The sequence below is a fragment of the Heliconius melpomene genome, chromosome 11 (genome assembly GCF_056956725.1).
Source record: "Heliconius melpomene rosina isolate 202511_hmr_F chromosome 11, ASM5695672v1, whole genome shotgun sequence".
NCBI lineage: Eukaryota > Metazoa > Arthropoda > Insecta > Lepidoptera > Nymphalidae > Heliconius > Heliconius melpomene.
In genome coordinates this window covers 7,459,395-7,478,061 of record NC_140399.1, presented here as the reverse complement: position 1 = coordinate 7,478,061, position 18,667 = coordinate 7,459,395, and the positions used below count along the sequence as shown (strand labels likewise).

Genomic DNA, 18,667 nt, shown 5'->3' with positions numbered 1-18,667 from the left:
TAAAATTCGTGTTCTTTCGCAAACCCTGGATTGAACTTATTTGGAACGCTGGCGACCCGGTTACCTCTTTATGTGTCGTAAAATTTAACAAATTGAAAAGGAGTTGCGATTTAAGAGTCTTATTTTCAATTTCAACGGCTTGCAAGACGTCAGGCTCGAGGATTGTTATTTTTAAATCTGATTGTCTTGTGTTTAAAATGATATTTAATTGCGTAATAAGCACTACTTTTATAATATAGTCAACATATCTAAACAATTGACATAAAAACATATGTCAAAGTCAATGTCATAGTTAAATTATTTAATTTAAAATAAGAATAGTAATTTTATGAACTATAAATTATTTATCTATAATCGGTTCTTACAGATAATGTATGATGGTTCCTGACAAGACTCTATAAAAGATGTTTAGCTGGAGTTTGTTTTTTTTTAACTTTACTACTAAAATAATAGACTGGAACGAACGCATATTCCCTCAGCCATCATATTATTTATAAAACGTTAGTAAAATTCGTGAACATTCAAAAAGTGAATACATAATATATATTTTATAGCGTCCCACTGCATCCTACATGTAACAGGGAGCTTAGTGTTAAGACACTTCACTACCGAATTTTATAGGCATTGTGTGGTTCCGCGGAACTGAACGCTGCGCTTTGCCTCGAGACTAGAGCGAAGAAATCAAAATATTAAATATTTAATTTACTCAAGTGAGAATCGAAACCACTACCTGTAAAGTTACACGCTAGTGCCTTCTCGTGTCAAATAAAATATAAAATAAGCCTTAAGAAAGATACAGTCATTATAATATCTTACTCTCTTTGCTAAATTTAATTATGCATAAAAATAGCTGTCTTTAAAACAACACGCACAATTACCAGTATTAATGGTCAATCAACAAGGTCAGTCCATCGAGGCCTTAAACACTAAATTATACTGAAAACGCGAGCCCATGACCAATTCATTTTACGCTTTTGCGCGGGCACCGTGCGTGTGAAAAAAAATAAAATAAAAAAAATATAATATATATTTGTAACAGATTATATAATTCGTATTGCAGTGTTTTTTTTTTGTGAAATAGAATAAAATTTTATTATTTAAAAAAAATGTGGTGATAATTAATATAATAGAGAAACATATAACATTGGTTTTTTTTTTTTTGTGTTAAGGTAAGATATTTTTATTAATATATTTACAAAAAGTGTAAATTTTAAGTTTATTTTTATTTATTTCATTTAGCATTTTAATTAATTTTAGTAGAACAACTTTTCTCATTTTTTTTTTAAATTAATTCTTTTGATCCAAACTGCAATAAATATTTGATAATTAACGTTTAAAATTAAAAACAATGAATTTTGAACTGGATCAGTAATAAGAAATTACATTTATTAGCTTAGTAAAAAATGTGTGAAATTAAAAGTACATCAAAAAAAATTAAAAAAAATATTACAGTGGCTTTTAGTAGTACGATATTTAGCTTTAAAAATCTGCACGTATATATTTTTTAATCCGGGGCGGTAAGTTCTGCCGCTCAATGCCTCCAGAACGTGGCAAAGGTCTTTATACTAGGTTCCCAGGTTCCCTATACCTACCCTGCTGTTATATTCGAGATACAAAGTGAAGCTGAAAACTAACCTACTCTACTACCGTATATCATTCAAAATAAAAAATGTTTTATTGAAAAAAGATTAAAGTTTTTGCAGCGGGATCTTAGGCCATAACAAAAACCTAACCAAAAGCAAAACAAATATGCGTAAGTAAATATATTAGCATATAGTTACTAGGCGGGATTTTCTTATTCATTTAAAGAGTACAATGTACACAAGTAAGGCTCTAGTCACTTAGCAAATATTAAATATATATCATTAGGTGTCTCTATAAAATTCACGAGCACGAGCGCGAACTTGACCTACAGCCGAAAGTTGTTTTTATTTCACAACTAAGCCTTGTTTTTTAATACTTTGTTATTCAAATTATGTTATGAAGTTCTTGATTGAACTTATTAAAAAATAAATTTACTAAAACAATTTATTTTCTAATACAATAGCATCACATATTTGCTTATAATATTTACATTAAATTTTCGTTGAGTGGTTTTTTACTAGATTCCTTAGAATACTTTAGGCAATAGGCATTTTTACGAGTTAACGCTCTCGTGGCTAGCGAAGGTCTTCTCAATTTTAAGGTTGTGTCTAGTTTTATTCAAATTCGATAACCCTTTTAATTAGTTAAGGTATGACAACCATTTAAAGGATATGTTGAAATAACAAGTTTTACTCAAGAAAATATAGGAAAAACTAAAAGATACAAACAAATCTTTATAGCTTCTACATATTCGACATAGTTACAATTACCTTCATGCTGTATCGCCCATACAGCAGGGTACCCAGAGGGAACCTAATATTAAGACACTTCGTTCCCCACTTTCCGCCAAATTTTTCGAGGCATTGCGTGTTGAGAGGCGGAACTCCATACTTTTGCCTTGGAGTATAAAGAAATCGAAGTATTACTAAATAATAATTAATTCCTTCGTGTGGGAATCGAACCCGCAAGCGCGCCTGGTCCAATATCCATACCTATATTATAAATTCGAAAGTAACTCTGTCTGTCTGTCTGTCTGTCTGTCTGTCTGTCCTTTACGCAATCAGGCACAAACCGCTAATTTAATTGTGATAAAATACTCATATAGAGATACTTGAGGGTCTCGGGATGAACATAGGATACTTATTTTTCTCATGTTTATAATATTTTCGCTATATATCAATATATTAAAATACTTATTAAATTGACATGCAATTTATTCCGCCATGTTAATAACAACCGTCGTTGCTAAGCAACGATTTGCAAAGTTTGTTGTTAGAAAACGTCACCCAAAATGAGCTTGCTTTACGCATTTCTCTATTGAAAACTGTAAATAATTTCATAAATATATTTAATAAATATTCGTATAGTTCAAGCGGGCGTAGCCGCGTTCGGGTCCACTAGTCTTCTATATATTCGACTAACACTAACTCAATATTATTCTATCGACAGTGTTCACACCGTGGCTGTCATACATATATCTCATCAAGTCTCGGCAAAGGCAATAATCCTTAACATACTCTAGCTAATGCTGTGTCCTGTTTACTTAAACCAATTACGAAATTAGTTTATATATTATATAGAAGAAGACAAAATCGTGACTCATTTAAAGTAGGTAGGTGCCATTTAAAAAGGTGCCTGTGGAATAAAAGACGATCCTTAGGTTTTTTGTAATATAATTATATTTTATTTAATTGAGGTCAGTCGTGGTGCAGGGTATGAAGTGTGATTGTAAACGCGGCTGGTTCTGGGTTCAATTCGAAGAAATGAAGTATTTATTTATACTTATATTTTTATATCTTCGCTTTGGTAATGAGGAAAAAGAGCAGCGTTCAGCTCCGCCACTCAACAGTGCTGATAGAATTCTGCGGTAAGTGGGGAACGGAGTATCTTAACAAATTAGGTTCCCTCTGCCTACCCTGCTGCGTGCGGGATACAGCGTGAAGCTGATTTTTTTTTAAAAATTACGAAAAACTATAAAAGAGAAAAAAATATTTACTACAAGTATATTTTTTTGTGTCACAACAAAGTTACATATTTAAGAAAACCTTGATTTTTGATTTCGTTATAAACACGTCCTACTCTAGATCGCTACAATATTTGCCAACTTTAATTTAAATTAAAACATACTATAAATCTTTAAAAACGGTGTAAATCGTGGATTTAAAAAAATAGAAAGAAGACCTTCAGCTCTGTTATATAGACCCGGCTTACGATATTTTAGACAATAACAAGTTGCAAAATTAACTGACTAATTAAAGTACTGTGGCTTACCCCGCAAAACATCGTAATTTAAAAAAAAAAACTGCTTGTATTTTTTATTTTTATGCTATAAAATTGAAATTAAATATTATGATATATGTTTACACCATAATAAAATAATAAATAAATAATAAAACGAGTGGTGTTGCTAGGTATATTTACTACTGCAGTGTAGAAGTGTTTACAATTAGTACTCAAACAGAGGTTATGTTTGTTCTCTATTCAAATAGTTTTGCATTACATGCTCGCTTTGTTGATTTGGACTTTTGAAATAATACTCTGAAAATAAATGAGTCGTGCTTTCACAAAGAAATATAGTAAATAAAATTTAGGATTTTGTATATTACATGAAAAATAATCAAAAATAAACACTTAAAATTTTTGTGATTTTCTTGGTTCTGTGTTCCATTCCCATTCGAGGAAATAAAATATTTAATATTTTCATTTCTTCGCTCTGGTATCGAGGCAAAGCGCGACGTTAAGCATTCCGCCCCTCAACTCGCAATGCCTCCAGAATTCGGCAGAAATCAGGGAGCGGAGTGTCTTGACACTAGACTCTCTCTGCCTTATATTATATTATATATTATAAGTTTTGAATTTTTTCTAAAATATACACGGACAAACTAACAGACACTTTGACTCATCATATACGCCAATTTCAAATACAAATAATAAATCCTAACGGATTTGGTGCTACCGTGTTAATAATAAGTAAAATATCAATTTAATTATAGTTCCACAATATCTAAAAACAAATACTTATTATTAACATGTAATTAATTAAAAAAAACATCACACTGGCGTACATTACCGACCTGCATACATTGATTTAAAAGAATCTGGTACAGGGCCGTCACTAGTAATTTCGCATTATTCAACATTTTTGTCCCAATTTAAACCTGTATGAATGTCATTTTGGCTTTAACAATATCATTATTGGGAGGCAAATGAACAAATATATCGTTAATGAAACAGCAAATGAGTTTATTTATATAAAAAAGACAATTTGTATACAAAAGGCACTTCTTGATGTAATTTTACGGCGAATTAAAGCAACGAATCGGTATCCGGAGGAGTACTCTGTACGTGTATTGGAAAGTAATTCAGTGAAGAGTACAAGTCTTGGGATTAATGCTAAACCTAACGAGATCCTCGACCTCAAATAATACGAGTATAAAGCGAACTCTCGTTGGCGAAAGCTTTTGATGTTTATTTAATTATGAAAAGGAAAAATACGCATTATTTTTATCAATTGTATGACATGAAAATAAGCATAACATTATAGATAATTTTTATTTTGTTGTACTAAATTCTTGCGGGCGACGGCGGAACCCTAAGAAGAATAATAATGAATATTAAAAAATATAATTTTCTCAATCCATAAAACTAATTGTAAGTACTATCTTTAACAATTATAATTCACTTAAATCCTTAGATAATTATAGCTTCAAAGATTCACCATTTAAAATGTCTTAATAGACACATTTATTTATTCAGCACATTATCTCAAGATTTGTAATACAGCAGTAGGTTATAGTTTAGAAACAACAGCATGAAGTCCTCGTTATTACGTAGTCTATCTAAACAAACTTGACAATTTAATTACAGGTGTAATTTTAACAAAATATAACTCTCCTTCTCCGAATTTTGACGGTAAAATAGTGCAATAGAGGAATTTCTGACTGTTAAATATAATAGTGGATAGAGTCTACACCTTAGTGTATTATTATTTCGATGAAATAATAAGAATAAGAAAATATAATGTCATTAAAAAGAGATCTGGGTCCTTATTAGTTTGAAAGTCAAAGACGGTCTACGGAGATATTTATTATTAATATTAGAATTTCGTAAAAAAAAATAAATTTCGTAAAAATATTAGAATTCGTAAAAAAATCGTGTACATATATGAAGGAGGCATACTCTACTTTTGAACTTTTAAAGGTACTTTTTTTTTCACAATAAAAATATAATTCATATAAACAAACTTGTGTTAACCACAAAACATTATGACAGCTACTATTAATAATATCCTAAAATGAAACGAGCTGACTCTTATGATTGTTATTAAGTGGCATTAGCTCAAGCAATTTGCGGCTAATGATGGCAGCATCAACCGATCTTATAATATCCCATTATAAGCCACTAAGCATAAAAAATAGCATTTAATATTCATACATTTAATAATCTTAAACAAGAATGCGATATCACAATAATTACTATGAATTCAATAATCTTAAGTGAAAAGTAATAATTATATATTATTGCTAAAAATATATTTACATAGATTTGTTTCTAAAAATGTAGTATCTGTAAAATATTGCAATCTGTATAACTCGGTATTCTAATAATTTCCTCGACAATGTATAAAATACCTAAAACGTGTAGGTAATATAATATGAAATATTATTATTCCTTTTTTACTTTGCCTATTAGTGTTGCCAGCTCGCAATTTTTAAACCTAAATTTAACTCTATGTTAAACTATTTAGTTTCAAAAAAGTAGTTCTTTAGCTCTACTTTACTGTCTCCACTGTTTATAATTGTTTTCACCTGGTCTCACCTTTTGCTTATGATTCAGTATATCACGATAATTTTTTAACCATTCCGCTCTTAAGAGAATAATATTATTATCTACTAATCTATATTTATTTCACAAATCTTCAAACATTAATTAAGAAAAATAGCATTAATTAAATCTCCACACAACCTCATTACCGAAAAATAAAAGATTAACCGCCAAAACAATAAGCGATTACGTTGATATTATATTTTGTCGACGGGGTCGTGACCCACTTGTGGTAACAAATCTTTAATAAATTTCGCAAGTCAAATAAGGGAGCATATAAATGACCGTAGAAATTATTTTTGTCATTTTTCTGTCGTTCTAAGCCGAAATGAGTCTGTCATGTAGCTATCCATCCATACCTATATTATAAATTCGAAAGTAACTCTGTCTGTCTGTCTGTCTGTCTTTTACGCAATCAGGGCCAAACCGCTAATTTATTTGTGATAAAATACTCATATAGAGATACTTGAGGGTCTCGGGATGAACATAGGATACTTTTTTTTCTCATATTTGTAATATTATCGATATATACCAATATATTAAAATACTTATTAATTTGACATGCAATTTATTCTATCATGTTAATAATAATCGTCGCTATGCGACCGTTGCTAAGCAACGATTTGCAAAGTTTATTGTTAGATAACGTCACCCAAAATTATCTTGCTTAACGCATCTCTCTATTGAAAACTGAAAATAATTTCAAAAATATATTTAATAAATATTCGTATAGTTCAAGCGGATGTAACCGCGTTCGGGTCCACTATTCATAAAATATATCCACTTTTTTAACGAAATACAACCGAAAATTTCTTATCATTTAGATATTATGTAACCAGAACCAGAGCAATGGAAATAATAAAAGCTGTCCTTCAAATGAAAATCGGATGAGAAAACAATTGATATATCATAAAAGCCTAATAAGGCTCGTTAATTAATTCAATAATAAATTAATCAAATCTTCTTGACTGCTCTTCTACCCGCTATGGGGGGAAAAGCGTGAAGCATATGTGCATATGTTTCATTATCAGGTAAAACTAATTAAAAGTTTCTATTCAATCACTAACCATGCATGAAATGAATATAAACAAAGTAAATACGCTTGTTCTGTGTTTATAATTGTGCAACATTCATGCATTGAAATATATCTATATGTCATTAATTTAATAGGCTTTCATTTGATTAGCTTGGCTGAAGGCTTTTTGTTTATATTGGTATGAATTTCCCATTTTTGTGGGATTCAATTTGTCTGGAGACTTTTTTACAATTAAAACTTTTTTTTAAATATAAAATTATATTTGGTACTAGTGTATAATAGAGTGGTCCATCAACATTTTCTCTTACGAACTTCGAAAATATGATTCCTGCGTAAATAAAAAAAAATACAAATGTTTTAATTTAATTAGGCCTTAAATTTTAGGATGATCTTGAAAATATATAGAACTAGCGGCCCGTCCGCGGCTTCGCCTGCGTGAACTACGTTATTATTAATTTCTCTCTCCATGAGTATCTACGTCCTATAAGTGACGTCCATGCAAATATGAGACTCCTAGCATTTGTAGTAACAAAGTTTCATACAAACTTTCAACCCCAAAACAACTCCTTAGAAGTCGAATATTTCACATTCCCGTCTTATCGAGCACCTACGTTCTATAAATAACTCCTATGCAAAATTTGAGATTCCTAGCACATGTAGATTCTAAGATTTCGTGACGAGTGAGTATGAGTATGAGTGAGACCTTTCGATAAATACCTAAATAGTTGCGTCTGTGCATATTTTAACATCGAAAAAAATGTTTCTTTTTAAATTATAATACTTCCTCGTATATAATAATCTCCGTACCTTATGTTTGTAAAACTTTTATACTATCAGTCAAACTACTTCAAATTCACCTCACGTAACGATTCGTTCACATACATACATATATTGATCCTATTTTAACATGAATTTGTATTGTTTTATATCTAGCAATAAGCAGCTACTCGTAACTCATTGTGCAACATAAATTTACAAATTTATGTAGATATTTATCATCTACAGTTAACTCAATGGCAAAGTTAATATGTTACTTAATTTCATAGTTATTATTCTCTACATAATGATTTTAAAATCCTTCACACGCTAGGTGAAGGTCAATAAATGATTCAATATTAACAAAATTCTTTACGAAGTCGATTCCTCCTCAAAATGAGAATATTAATTTTATTAATCTTATCAAAACATGGTATTCGTTTGGGGAAGCATAATAATTCTATAGTAGTGTAGTAGTTAAAAGCTTATTCGCAATGGTTTCGTATTCAAATTGCAACAAATCATAAATTAAAAAAATATCGCCTTCTGAATATTATGCAGGTTTAAAAATAAATAGGTAAGTATTGATTTTGAGACAAACTAACCAAAATAAATTGAAAATTTTTCACGGAAATTCCAAACATTTCTAAATCATTTATTTTAACAATGTTAACTAAATAAAATTTTAAAAATATTATAAAAAATTATATGCACTATATTTTCTATTGTTTTCTTAGAAATATAAAAACACATTGCTTAATAATTCATAAAAATTACAATCAGAATATACTTTTATTAAATTAGTGAATCAATTTTACATTTTTAAATATAAAATATTATTAAAAAAAAAAACATTTAAAAATATAAAAAAACCACTCTTCCGAGGGCGGGACATGGGTCCAAGCCATCGGTGGCTAGGGCTCCAGAGAGAGGAACCTCCGCACAATACGCGCCGTTTCTAGTAACAATATTATTAGTAATAATTATGACAGCTAAAAACGTGTGGTGCATATCTTTATTGAATAGTGAAGGGTAAAACTTTTACCGAGGATGTATAGCTATATAAACAAAAGTTTTATCAAAATCTCTCCAGTAGCATTACAAACAGTCATATTATATTAACAGACTGGCAAAAATTACTAAAATTATATTTTTGGTTTCTATTACAGAAGACCCATAGAATTATTTTTATTCGACTACAGAATTAACCCCTTTAAAAGTGATATGTATTTATACATTTTCAAATATATGTAAGAACTTATTAATACTATAAAATAATAGTACATGTATGCTAGTCTCATCCATTCTCGAGATAATGTGAATCAAACGGAACCTGATCTGGTTTATTAATTAGTTCCATCTGTATTCAAGCTACAATGTACTCATCTCTATGACAATCGACGACCTTCACATATTGTACTTATAGATACTAAAAAATAACTAAACTTACTAAAAATAACATTTTATAACTTAAACTATATTATAAATTATAAAAAATTATCATCATCATCATCAGCCTGTCCTCGTCCTCTGCTGGACATAGGCCTCTCTATGGCACGCCACTGAGCTCGTTCAGCTCTTCGCATCCAGCCATAAAAAATTGTAAAAACCTATTATTTTATCTTTATTTTTAAAAATTATTTCAGATATATGAAAAAAACAAAATGCGCTGCTCTATATATTCTATTTCACACACACTTATGTACATTTCGCTACTCATATCCGGATCATCTCTAGAGACGTACAATTTCATCGACATTTGGACCAATCTATTTCGACCATTACCCCGAAATATAAAAGAAGGATTTGTACCAGATTACACACCAAAGAACGGTCAAGTTTATGACTTCATCATCGTCGGGGCTGGGTCAGCGGGTTGCGTTTTGGCTAACAGACTTTCGGAAATATCACAATGGAAAGTCTTACTCTTAGAAGCTGGCGGTAATGAAAATTTCTTTTCAGATATACCCATATTCGCACCCTTTCTTTCAATTACTCCCATGAATTGGGGTTATACTGCAGAACCCCAGGAAAGAGCATGTCTGGATCTAAGAGGAAACGTTTGTTATATGCCCCGCGGTAAAGTGCTTGGAGGAAGCAGTGTACTAAACTTTTTGATATACCAACGTGGCCATCCCGACGACTACAATGATTGGGTCAAAATGGGTAATGAAGGTTGGAGTTATAATGAAATTCTACCATATTTCAAGAAATCCGAAAATATGAAAATACCTGAATTACGCAATTCCACTTTTCATGGAATTGGTGGATATTTAGATATAGATCAAGCAACGTTTAACTCACCTTTAAATGAAGCTTTCAAAAGTGCTGGCGAAGAACTTGGCTATGAGTGGAATGATCCAAATGGAAGAAATGTGGTTGGATTTTCAAAACCTCAGGCGACTGTAAGAAATGGTAGACGATGTAGCACGTCCAAGGCATTTTTAGAGCCAGTGAGGAAGAGAAAAAATTTAAAAGTATCAAAATATTCTACTGTAACGAAAATTCTCATTGATCCTGTCTCTAAAATAGCTAATGGCATCGAATTTGTTAAAAATAATCGAAGGTACTACTTATTTTACTTTATTTTCATATTCAAAAGCCGCGACCGACCTCTTCTACAGTAGAAGCCAGTTGTGGCGTGGGGCACAAGCGTATGACTATTAACGCAACGGTTTGTGGGTTCGATTTCCTTGTGAGGAAATGAAATATTTAATATTTTGATTTCTTCCCTCTGGTGTCGAGGCAAAATGCGGCGTTGAGTTCCGCCGCTCAAAATGCAACGCCTCCAGATTTTTGGCGGAAAGTAAGAAGTGGAGTGTCTTAACACTACTCTCTTTGCCTACCCTGCTACATGCGGGATATAGAATGAAGCTGAAAAAAATTGCAGTAATTATTCATATTCTTTTGCTATTTGTCCTTAACACGCAACGAGGAACAATAAACCTTTGAAGCTAACTTCTATTGAAGCCACCTTATGATGAAGCAATACCAAATAATATTTTAGCAACTAAGTAACGTTTTCAATTAACACATGCGAGTACACAAGGGATTGTTTTATTCTCATACTTGCCAAGTCTTTACTATTTTTATTGAATTTAGACAATAACAACATAAAAACGTTACATAAAAATTTACCAAAATAAATTATTTTTAAATAATATTGTTGAATTCTCCGTTCCTTGTCATGTGAAAGTCTCTAGAAAACTTACTCGTAAATAAAATTCGTCATTAGTTATACAAATATCAAATTGTCTTTTCTTACTTTTACGTGGAATGTGGATATAGAAACGGCTCAAAATTTTAAATACATATACAAATCATATAAATTGATTATTTTATAGGAGAAATATATTCGCCCGTCGCGAAATCATTTTAGCAGCAGGAACCGTTGGGTCTGCCCAACTTCTGATGCTCTCCGGCGTTGGACCAAGGGAACATCTGCGAGAGCTGGGCATCAACACTATAGCTGATTTGCCTGTAGGATACAATCTGCAAGATCACATAACTTTCTCTGGAAACGCATTTATTGTTAATACCACCGGACTTTGTGTAAACGATGTAAGTTATGTAATAACAGGTTGTTTTTAATATTTTTAAAGTATTTTTTATTCCCTCCTTAAGAAAGAAAAATGATAATTTAGAAAACGTATAAAAATTTGAACCTAACGGGATTTGAACCAGCGCTGCTTGGAAAACGCTTAAGGGTTCTGGCCACTAAACCATGCTTTGAACCTACGTTAGAGTCCAGGTGCAGGCTTGAACCCCGCTACGTTTATATTTTTATAAGGTTTCTAAATAAAAACAAATTAAAAGAAGTTGTTTTAATTAAAAAGTAATTATAAATAAAAGTAGCGCCAAGACATATCTGCTATCTGAACTCTCAGCCTAGTTTCTCTTACTATTTTTTAAAATAATTTACTACTTTCGCCAATAATTTACACCGGTATATTTTTAAGCAAAAAAAATTGATTATTATTGATTCTGTTTATTTATTTAAATTGCTAACTAATAATTTTAAATTACTCTTTTTTTATTTCCACATAGCTTAACATCCTGCACGCCACATCGTATTTAGAATGATTTATGATATCCAACGTTAGCCATATACAAAATTTCAGCTCAATCGATTGACAGTAACTTCATTAATATTCAATTGTTATTTACCAATCAAATTTGTTTATCCGTACATATAACAATGCTATTTAAATGAAAATAGAGAATTTCACGTTGTTTTCACACAATTGAATGAAATAAGCTAGTTTTGGTAGACGGCCGTCGCGGCGCAGCGGCACAAGGATGCGATGTTACTGCAACGCGACGGTCAGTGGACGACGACGACGACGACGCGAGGAAGTGAAATATTTATTTACGTTTATATTCCTAGGCGGATACGCTTATATTAGGTTATCTTCTTCTGTCTTCTTTTGGTGGAAACCGGGCTCAAGAATAGAACATTAAATAAGCTTTTTACATATGACTACAAAATATTATAAGATTAAACAATTAATAGAACTAAATTAGATTACAGCGGCGTCACCAGCAGCGTCGGCAGCTTATATGCTGGGACAAGGTCCTCTGACAATCCCGGGCGGTGCTGCGGGACTTGCCTTCACTCAAACTAAGTATGGACGAGACTTAGCAGAAGGCCGCCCCGATATGGAGCTGGTTATGGGTGCTGGGTCCCTTGCTGGGGACCTCCTAGGAATTATCAGATCTATGCTTGGTATGTAATACATTGTCAGTTAATATATAAGAATTATTTAAACCGAATTTAATATTATTATTATTGTATTTTACCTAGATACATATCTACTTCCCTAAGTTAGATAACGAATAAAAATTTTGAGGCCGTCATGGCGCAGGAGCCCAAGGGTGCGACTATAAAGGCGACAGATTGCGGGTTCGACTCCCAGTCGGGAAAGTGAAATATTGCTTTACTTTGCTCTGGTAAATACTTAAATAGGAAAAGCACAGCGTTGAGCTCCGCCACTCAACAGGCAATGTCTCAAGAATAAGGCGAAAAGTAGGAAATGAAGTGTGTTTACACTAGACTCCCTCGGCCCACCCTGCTATGTGGAAGTAAAACATTTATTAACATGTTACCAATATCACAGGTGTAACTGATCAGTGGTACAAAGAAGTTTATGGGTCATTACCACTACGGGACCGACAGAACTCCTTCGCGCTGAACCCCATACTCATTCGGCCCCGCAGCGTCGGTCGTTTAACGTTACGCTCGTCAAACTTTACCGACCAACCGAGGATACAGCCGAACTACTTCGATCATCCTGAAGATTTACTAGCTTTGAAAGAGGGCATTAGATTTGTAAGTATTATTATATTATTTAAGACATTTTTATATCAATTAAATTAAAAATTCAATAAGTTAAATAAGTTTATAGATTTTTATGGACGAACACAAATTACAAAGTAAGCGTGTTTATCATAATTATAATACCTAATAAAGAAGAATAGAAAAACGAAGGGAGTCAAGCATCAAAAAAGTAAATGGTCTGCTACCTTAAACAAGCGATTTAGTTTTTTGTTTGATTTATGTATTTTTATTATGGGTTGACTCTCTTCACCAACAAACCGACAATAGTAGAGAACACATATTTACATTTTTTTACAGCTTTACGATATATCCCACACACACCATTCCTCATTTTCCGCCGGCTTATTGGAGACGATGCGCCATAACTGGGATAATTATTATACTATTTTACAGAATCAAATTATACTTATTAATAATAAACATAAACAATATGATATTTATAAGAGTATTTTATATACGTGCTGTATGTTTTATGAGAGGTGTATTGTTACAACAGAATAAATAATTAATTGACTAATAAACCTACAAACGCTTTTATATCTTAAATACTAAACACTTATGTACATATTTATATTACAATCTGAAGGAAAAATCTACCTATGTATGAATCAACTATACATAAAATTGCCAAGCCATCGTCATATAGGTATATCACGAGTTCTCCAAAGGTGTTAATTTATAATGATGGCGAAATATGTGGGGAGCGGAGTGTCCTAACACTAGGCTCCCACTGCCTACCATTCTACGTGCGGAAAAAAATGGTTAAATACTTCTAATACAAATAGTTTGTTATATTTCTTTCTGTATTTCCTGTTTTCTCTTAAATGTATTCAATAGAATACAATACAATGGACTTTACTAGAATTACTGGAAATTCCATATAACTAATTGAATTCTCGCCAAGTGGAATCTAACAAACCAAGGCTTGAGCCAATTAAGTTCTCATAGCCCCACGTTTGTATCTCCTTTGCGTTTTTAAATAGAAAAACTAAAACTACTTGAAAAAAAACGAGCTTAGTAGGAAAAACGTTTAGACAACTTCCAAGAGGCACTGGTTCAAATCCCGCTACGTTAGTGTTTATACGTTTTCTAAATATGTTTTTATATTCTTTGCGCGGAAAGGGTTCTTTTATTTTTTTGACGTACAGAACCACAAACCTATAGATTAATCTTTACAGCAAATTCTACTGCAAATATAAATTGATATCACATTAAAATTTAGATGAATAAAAGAATTATCGTTTAGACACTTTGGCAGTTATAATTTTAATATATGTTAAGTTAACTTAAGTACATACTACACTTTAAAAAGGTTCATCAAACTGAAAATAGGTATGGCAGTTACTTAGTTATAGCTTGGGACCTAAATTTCTCAGAGACGCAGTCCAAAATCGACAACGACAAAGTCAGAGGCGAAGACATATATATATATATATATACATATAATGTTATTAAACAAAACACGGTTGATCATCAATTTAGATTGGCCGAACGAGGTCACTATTATAAACTTGTTCGAATTTTTGTGACCTTACATAGATATTATAACATATGACGAAACTTCAGTCTTGCAACTTGCCACATTTTGTTCTGGTTTAGTTACAATTATAGAATTGAAAATGTGATAACACTTAGATTTATTCTTACTCTAAAATCGAGGACTTCTCTTACCTCTCTTACAAGTGACTCTCGTTTAATAAATCTTTTTTATAATTTTTTCGTCGCTCGTTTTTCTTAATTCTCAATGTGGCATCTTCGCTAGTAGCTGATATTCTAGGAATGTGTATATCCTACGAAGAGGTCGCATCTAGAGGTTGCATCTCCACAATATTCATCCGTATTCTATCTATATGATCTATGCTGACGTTTTGCAATCTCATTTTAATTTAAAACTTATAGCTCAAATAAGAACTCATAAGAAACTCACTAATGTGCGAAGTTTTGTTACCAATTATTCTTTTTCTTTACAGGCTCAAAGAATAATAAATACGGAAGCATTTCAACGTTACGGAACAAAGCTGCACGACACGCCCTTCCCCAATTGCGAGAGCTTCCAATTCGATTCCGATGAGTATTGGGACTGCGCCATTATGCAAACATCGAGTACTTTAGATCATCAGGTATGTGATTTTTTTTAAGTTATAAGTATATTATTTAAGGACATTAAATAGGTTGAGGCCATTCGTAGCGCAGGGGCAAAAGCGTGCCACTGTTAGCTCGACGTGTTGTGGTTCGATTCCATTCCGGCGGATTTTATCAGAAGACAGCGGGAACCCGCTGGATTCAAAGGGCGCAGGACCGGACGGAGTGGCGAGCATTGGGGGAGGCCTATGTCCAGCAGTGGACTTTAAAAGGCTGATGGATGGATGGATAGATGGATTTTATCACTACAACAGTTAGCCCTCACTTATGACCTACAGTGGGTTTAGATATTTTATAAAATCAAATAATTTCGAGGCCAGTCATGGCGCAGGGGCACCAAGTGTAAACGCGACTGGTCGTGGGTTCGATCCCCTCTCGATATGAAATATTTATTTAAATTTATATTTCCATTTCTTCGCTCTGGTGCTCGGCAAAGGCGTTGACACGCAATGCCTCCAGAATTTAGCACAAAGTGGGTAATGGAGTGTGTTAGCACTAGGTTCCCTGTCTAACCTGCAGTGTGGGGGATATAGCGTGAAGCTGATTTAATTTTTTTTTTAATAAATTTGCTTTTGATAGTAATAACTTCAGACATTATATTTAATTTTATTAATCACCTTTATATTATCAGGTGGGTACATGCAAGATGGGACCAGCCAGTGACCCGACAGCAGTTGTATCTCCAAGATTACTAGTCCATGGAATCCAAAGACTTCGAGTAGTAGATGCATCCATCATACCTAGAATACCTGCTTCACACACACACGCTCCGGTGGTTATGATTGCTGAAAAAGCTTCAGACCTTATTAAAGAAGACTGGAATAATCTTTAACTAGCAAATATTATAATTGTTTTGTAAGTCCAAAGAATAATTTTAATATATCAGTCAATAGTGGCCATGTAACTGATTTGTATTTAATATTACATTTTACAGATATTGTAGCATTTTTTTATATTTATGACATTAACATTGAGATTTGAGAGCAGTTTTAATTTATTACAAACTTTCAACTATCACAATAAACTATGTTTTAGTTAGTTTTAGTAACACACATGAATATTTAGTAAGTCCACTAAACTTATTAATTGTTATAAGTATGGAATAAAAAATTATGTGGTTTTTTCAACCTAGTCATAGTAATAAAACATTGTTAAATAAACTACTTTTTATTTTTTATCCTCTTATCTAAAAGAAATATAACATTCAACATTTATATTAATTGTTAAATCTAAATAAAACTAATCTATTAAGCTGAAGACATTCCAGTTTTAGTCTTTCTATTGAGTTTTCTATACAAAAATGATAAACGTTTTTCATATTCCTTCCATTTTGTTGGCCTGAGTCGAGGGGTACCCGTATGGGCAAACATCTTCTTTTTCCTTAGTAGTATCTACAATATAAAAAAAGAAATCACTCAACAAAGTTTTTTGCAAAAGATAGAAACTTAGATATAAATCAAATAAAACTTGATATATTTTTCTGTGTTTCACTCTGAAACGTGAATGAATATGATATATTTTTTAAGCTTCACACTACTGTCTATGGCTATAGGAAACTACTAAGTTTCCTACAGCTACACTAGTTAAATTAAGTGTGTTCCACAGTTTCCACCCAATTTTTAGAAACATTGGTATCAAGTACAAAATAAAAATCATATATTCCCTTGAATATGAATCAATCAAACAACATTCCTGTTTAAATTGAGACATGGGAAAGACAATGCTTTAATTACAATGAGTATAAATATATTCAGAAGTCTAAAAATAATAACATGTAAAATAACTTACATGATATTCATGGCCTTTCACACCTCTAATCCAAGATGGAACAGTGTACAAAATTGTTACTGGATGTATTTCTCCAGAGCCTAGTATATCTATGTAATCATTTTGACCAAATAGTGCTCGACGTTCAGTCCAAGCATTGACTGGTCTGAAAAAAATATGAAGTTATTGTAAATAATATAAAATAATTAGAAAGATTAAATATTAAGACACCAATTAAATAATATAATACCAAAATTTATTATAGTATAATAAAGTGCAGCAATTTCAATGGGAAACGAAGAAATATTCACACTAGACTGCCTCTGCCTACCCTAAGTGATACTATGTTTTATTACATTTTTTGCAATTATTACACATTAAATGAAATAGATTTGGAATACTGTATAATAAATCATGGTCACTGTAAAATATATTTTTTTCTGTTATTAAAAAAGTAAAATATGTATTGGTTGTTTCACCTATATTCCGGCATTGGCAACCGTCTTCCTTCAGACCTCGGGAGCAAACCTCCACTCCAAATTTTTTCCTCATAACCATATCTCCTTACTAATCTCTCCTTTTCAGAATGATATCTTGTTCTAAAAAATAACAATAATATATTTTACAAACAAAATATTTACTAAAAGAAAATAACTAAAATAAGTTTCTAACCTAACAATATTGATCGTTGGTCGCCAAAATGTTTTTAGAATTGTCTTACTAAGCCACTCCATTATAGTACTAGGAATATATTTAATTCTTTTCTATTTTAATTTGACGTAAAGAGCATTTTCAGTTAACTTCTTCAAAGCTAAATATTTTATTAACTTTAAAAATATGTAGAAATGTTGCTATTTGGCTATTTGCTGTTGACTTTAGACACTTGTTGCCATACACAAAAATTATAGAACATTAACGTTTACTGTAAATCGTAATGTGAAAATTGTACCGTATCTTATGTAAATTGTAATGTGTGATTTATACGCTTGTGATGGCTCGACAAACGCTTATAAATTACAAAGCCAAACGTGTAAAAACCTCGCTAGTGTTTGCTGCAAACTCCCTTTGATCTGTGTTCAGTTCAGTTCTTAATTTATGGCGCTTCGAGCGTGCCAGTTGATCACTAATCACTTTACCAATGTCACGTTGTATGGAGAACACACAAAGGAGATTGTACGGTAATTGATCTGTGTTCAAAAACCGACACTGGTCCAGATCGG

At 31.9% G+C, this 18,667-nt stretch overlaps 2 protein-coding genes across 3 annotated transcripts; one reads left to right on the top strand and one right to left on the bottom strand.

Moving 5' to 3' along the window:
• The first annotated feature begins 927 nt into the window (after nucleotides 1-927).
• On the top strand, nucleotides 928-16,840 carry LOC146534674 (glucose dehydrogenase [FAD, quinone]-like). Of its 2 annotated transcripts, none has more exons than XM_085192963.1 (7): nucleotides 928-1,169; nucleotides 9,847-10,766; nucleotides 11,545-11,761; nucleotides 12,725-12,926; nucleotides 13,318-13,529; nucleotides 15,509-15,658; nucleotides 16,312-16,840. In XM_085192963.1, the coding sequence occupies exons 2-7, from the start codon at nucleotides 9,865-9,867 to the stop codon at nucleotides 16,510-16,512; spliced, it is 1,884 nt and encodes a 627-aa protein (XP_085049089.1). In that variant the 5' UTR covers nucleotides 928-1,169; nucleotides 9,847-9,864; the 3' UTR covers nucleotides 16,513-16,840. The 2 variants fall into 2 exon arrangements, with proteins under 2 accessions (XP_085049089.1, XP_085049090.1); XM_085192964.1 differs by lacking the exon at nucleotides 928-1,169 and adding an exon at nucleotides 3,009-3,196.
• mRpL51 (mitochondrial ribosomal protein L51) lies at nucleotides 16,310-18,337 on the bottom strand. Its single transcript, XM_085192974.1, has 4 exons — nucleotides 18,120-18,337; nucleotides 17,927-18,046; nucleotides 17,469-17,613; nucleotides 16,310-17,071 (listed from the first exon to the last, which is right to left on the bottom strand). The coding sequence occupies exons 1-4, from the start codon at nucleotides 18,179-18,181 to the stop codon at nucleotides 16,928-16,930; spliced, it is 471 nt and encodes a 156-aa protein (XP_085049100.1). The 5' UTR covers nucleotides 18,182-18,337; the 3' UTR covers nucleotides 16,310-16,927.
• Between the last annotated feature and the right edge of the window lie 330 nt (nucleotides 18,338-18,667).

Coding starts and splice junctions, on each gene's coding strand:
- LOC146534674 (XM_085192963.1), top strand. CDS start 9,865: ATGCGCTGCTCTATATATTCTATTTCACACACACTTATGTACATTTCG. Junction 11,762..12,724: donor CCGGACTTTGTGTAAACGAT/GTAAGTTATGTA, acceptor GAACTAAATTAG/ATTACAGCGGCGTCACCAGC. Junction 15,659..16,311: donor CGAGTACTTTAGATCATCAG/GTATGTGATTTT, acceptor TTATATTATCAG/GTGGGTACATGCAAGATGGG.
- mRpL51 (XM_085192974.1), bottom strand. CDS start 18,181: ATGGAGTGGCTTAGTAAGACAATTCTAAAAACATTTTGGCGACCAACG. Junction 17,614..17,926: donor TTGCCAATGCCGGAATATAG/GTGAAACAACCA, acceptor TATTTTTTTCAG/ACCAGTCAATGCTTGGACTG. Junction 17,072..17,468: donor TGAAAGGCCATGAATATCAT/GTAAGTTATTTT, acceptor TTTATATTGTAG/ATACTACTAAGGAAAAAGAA.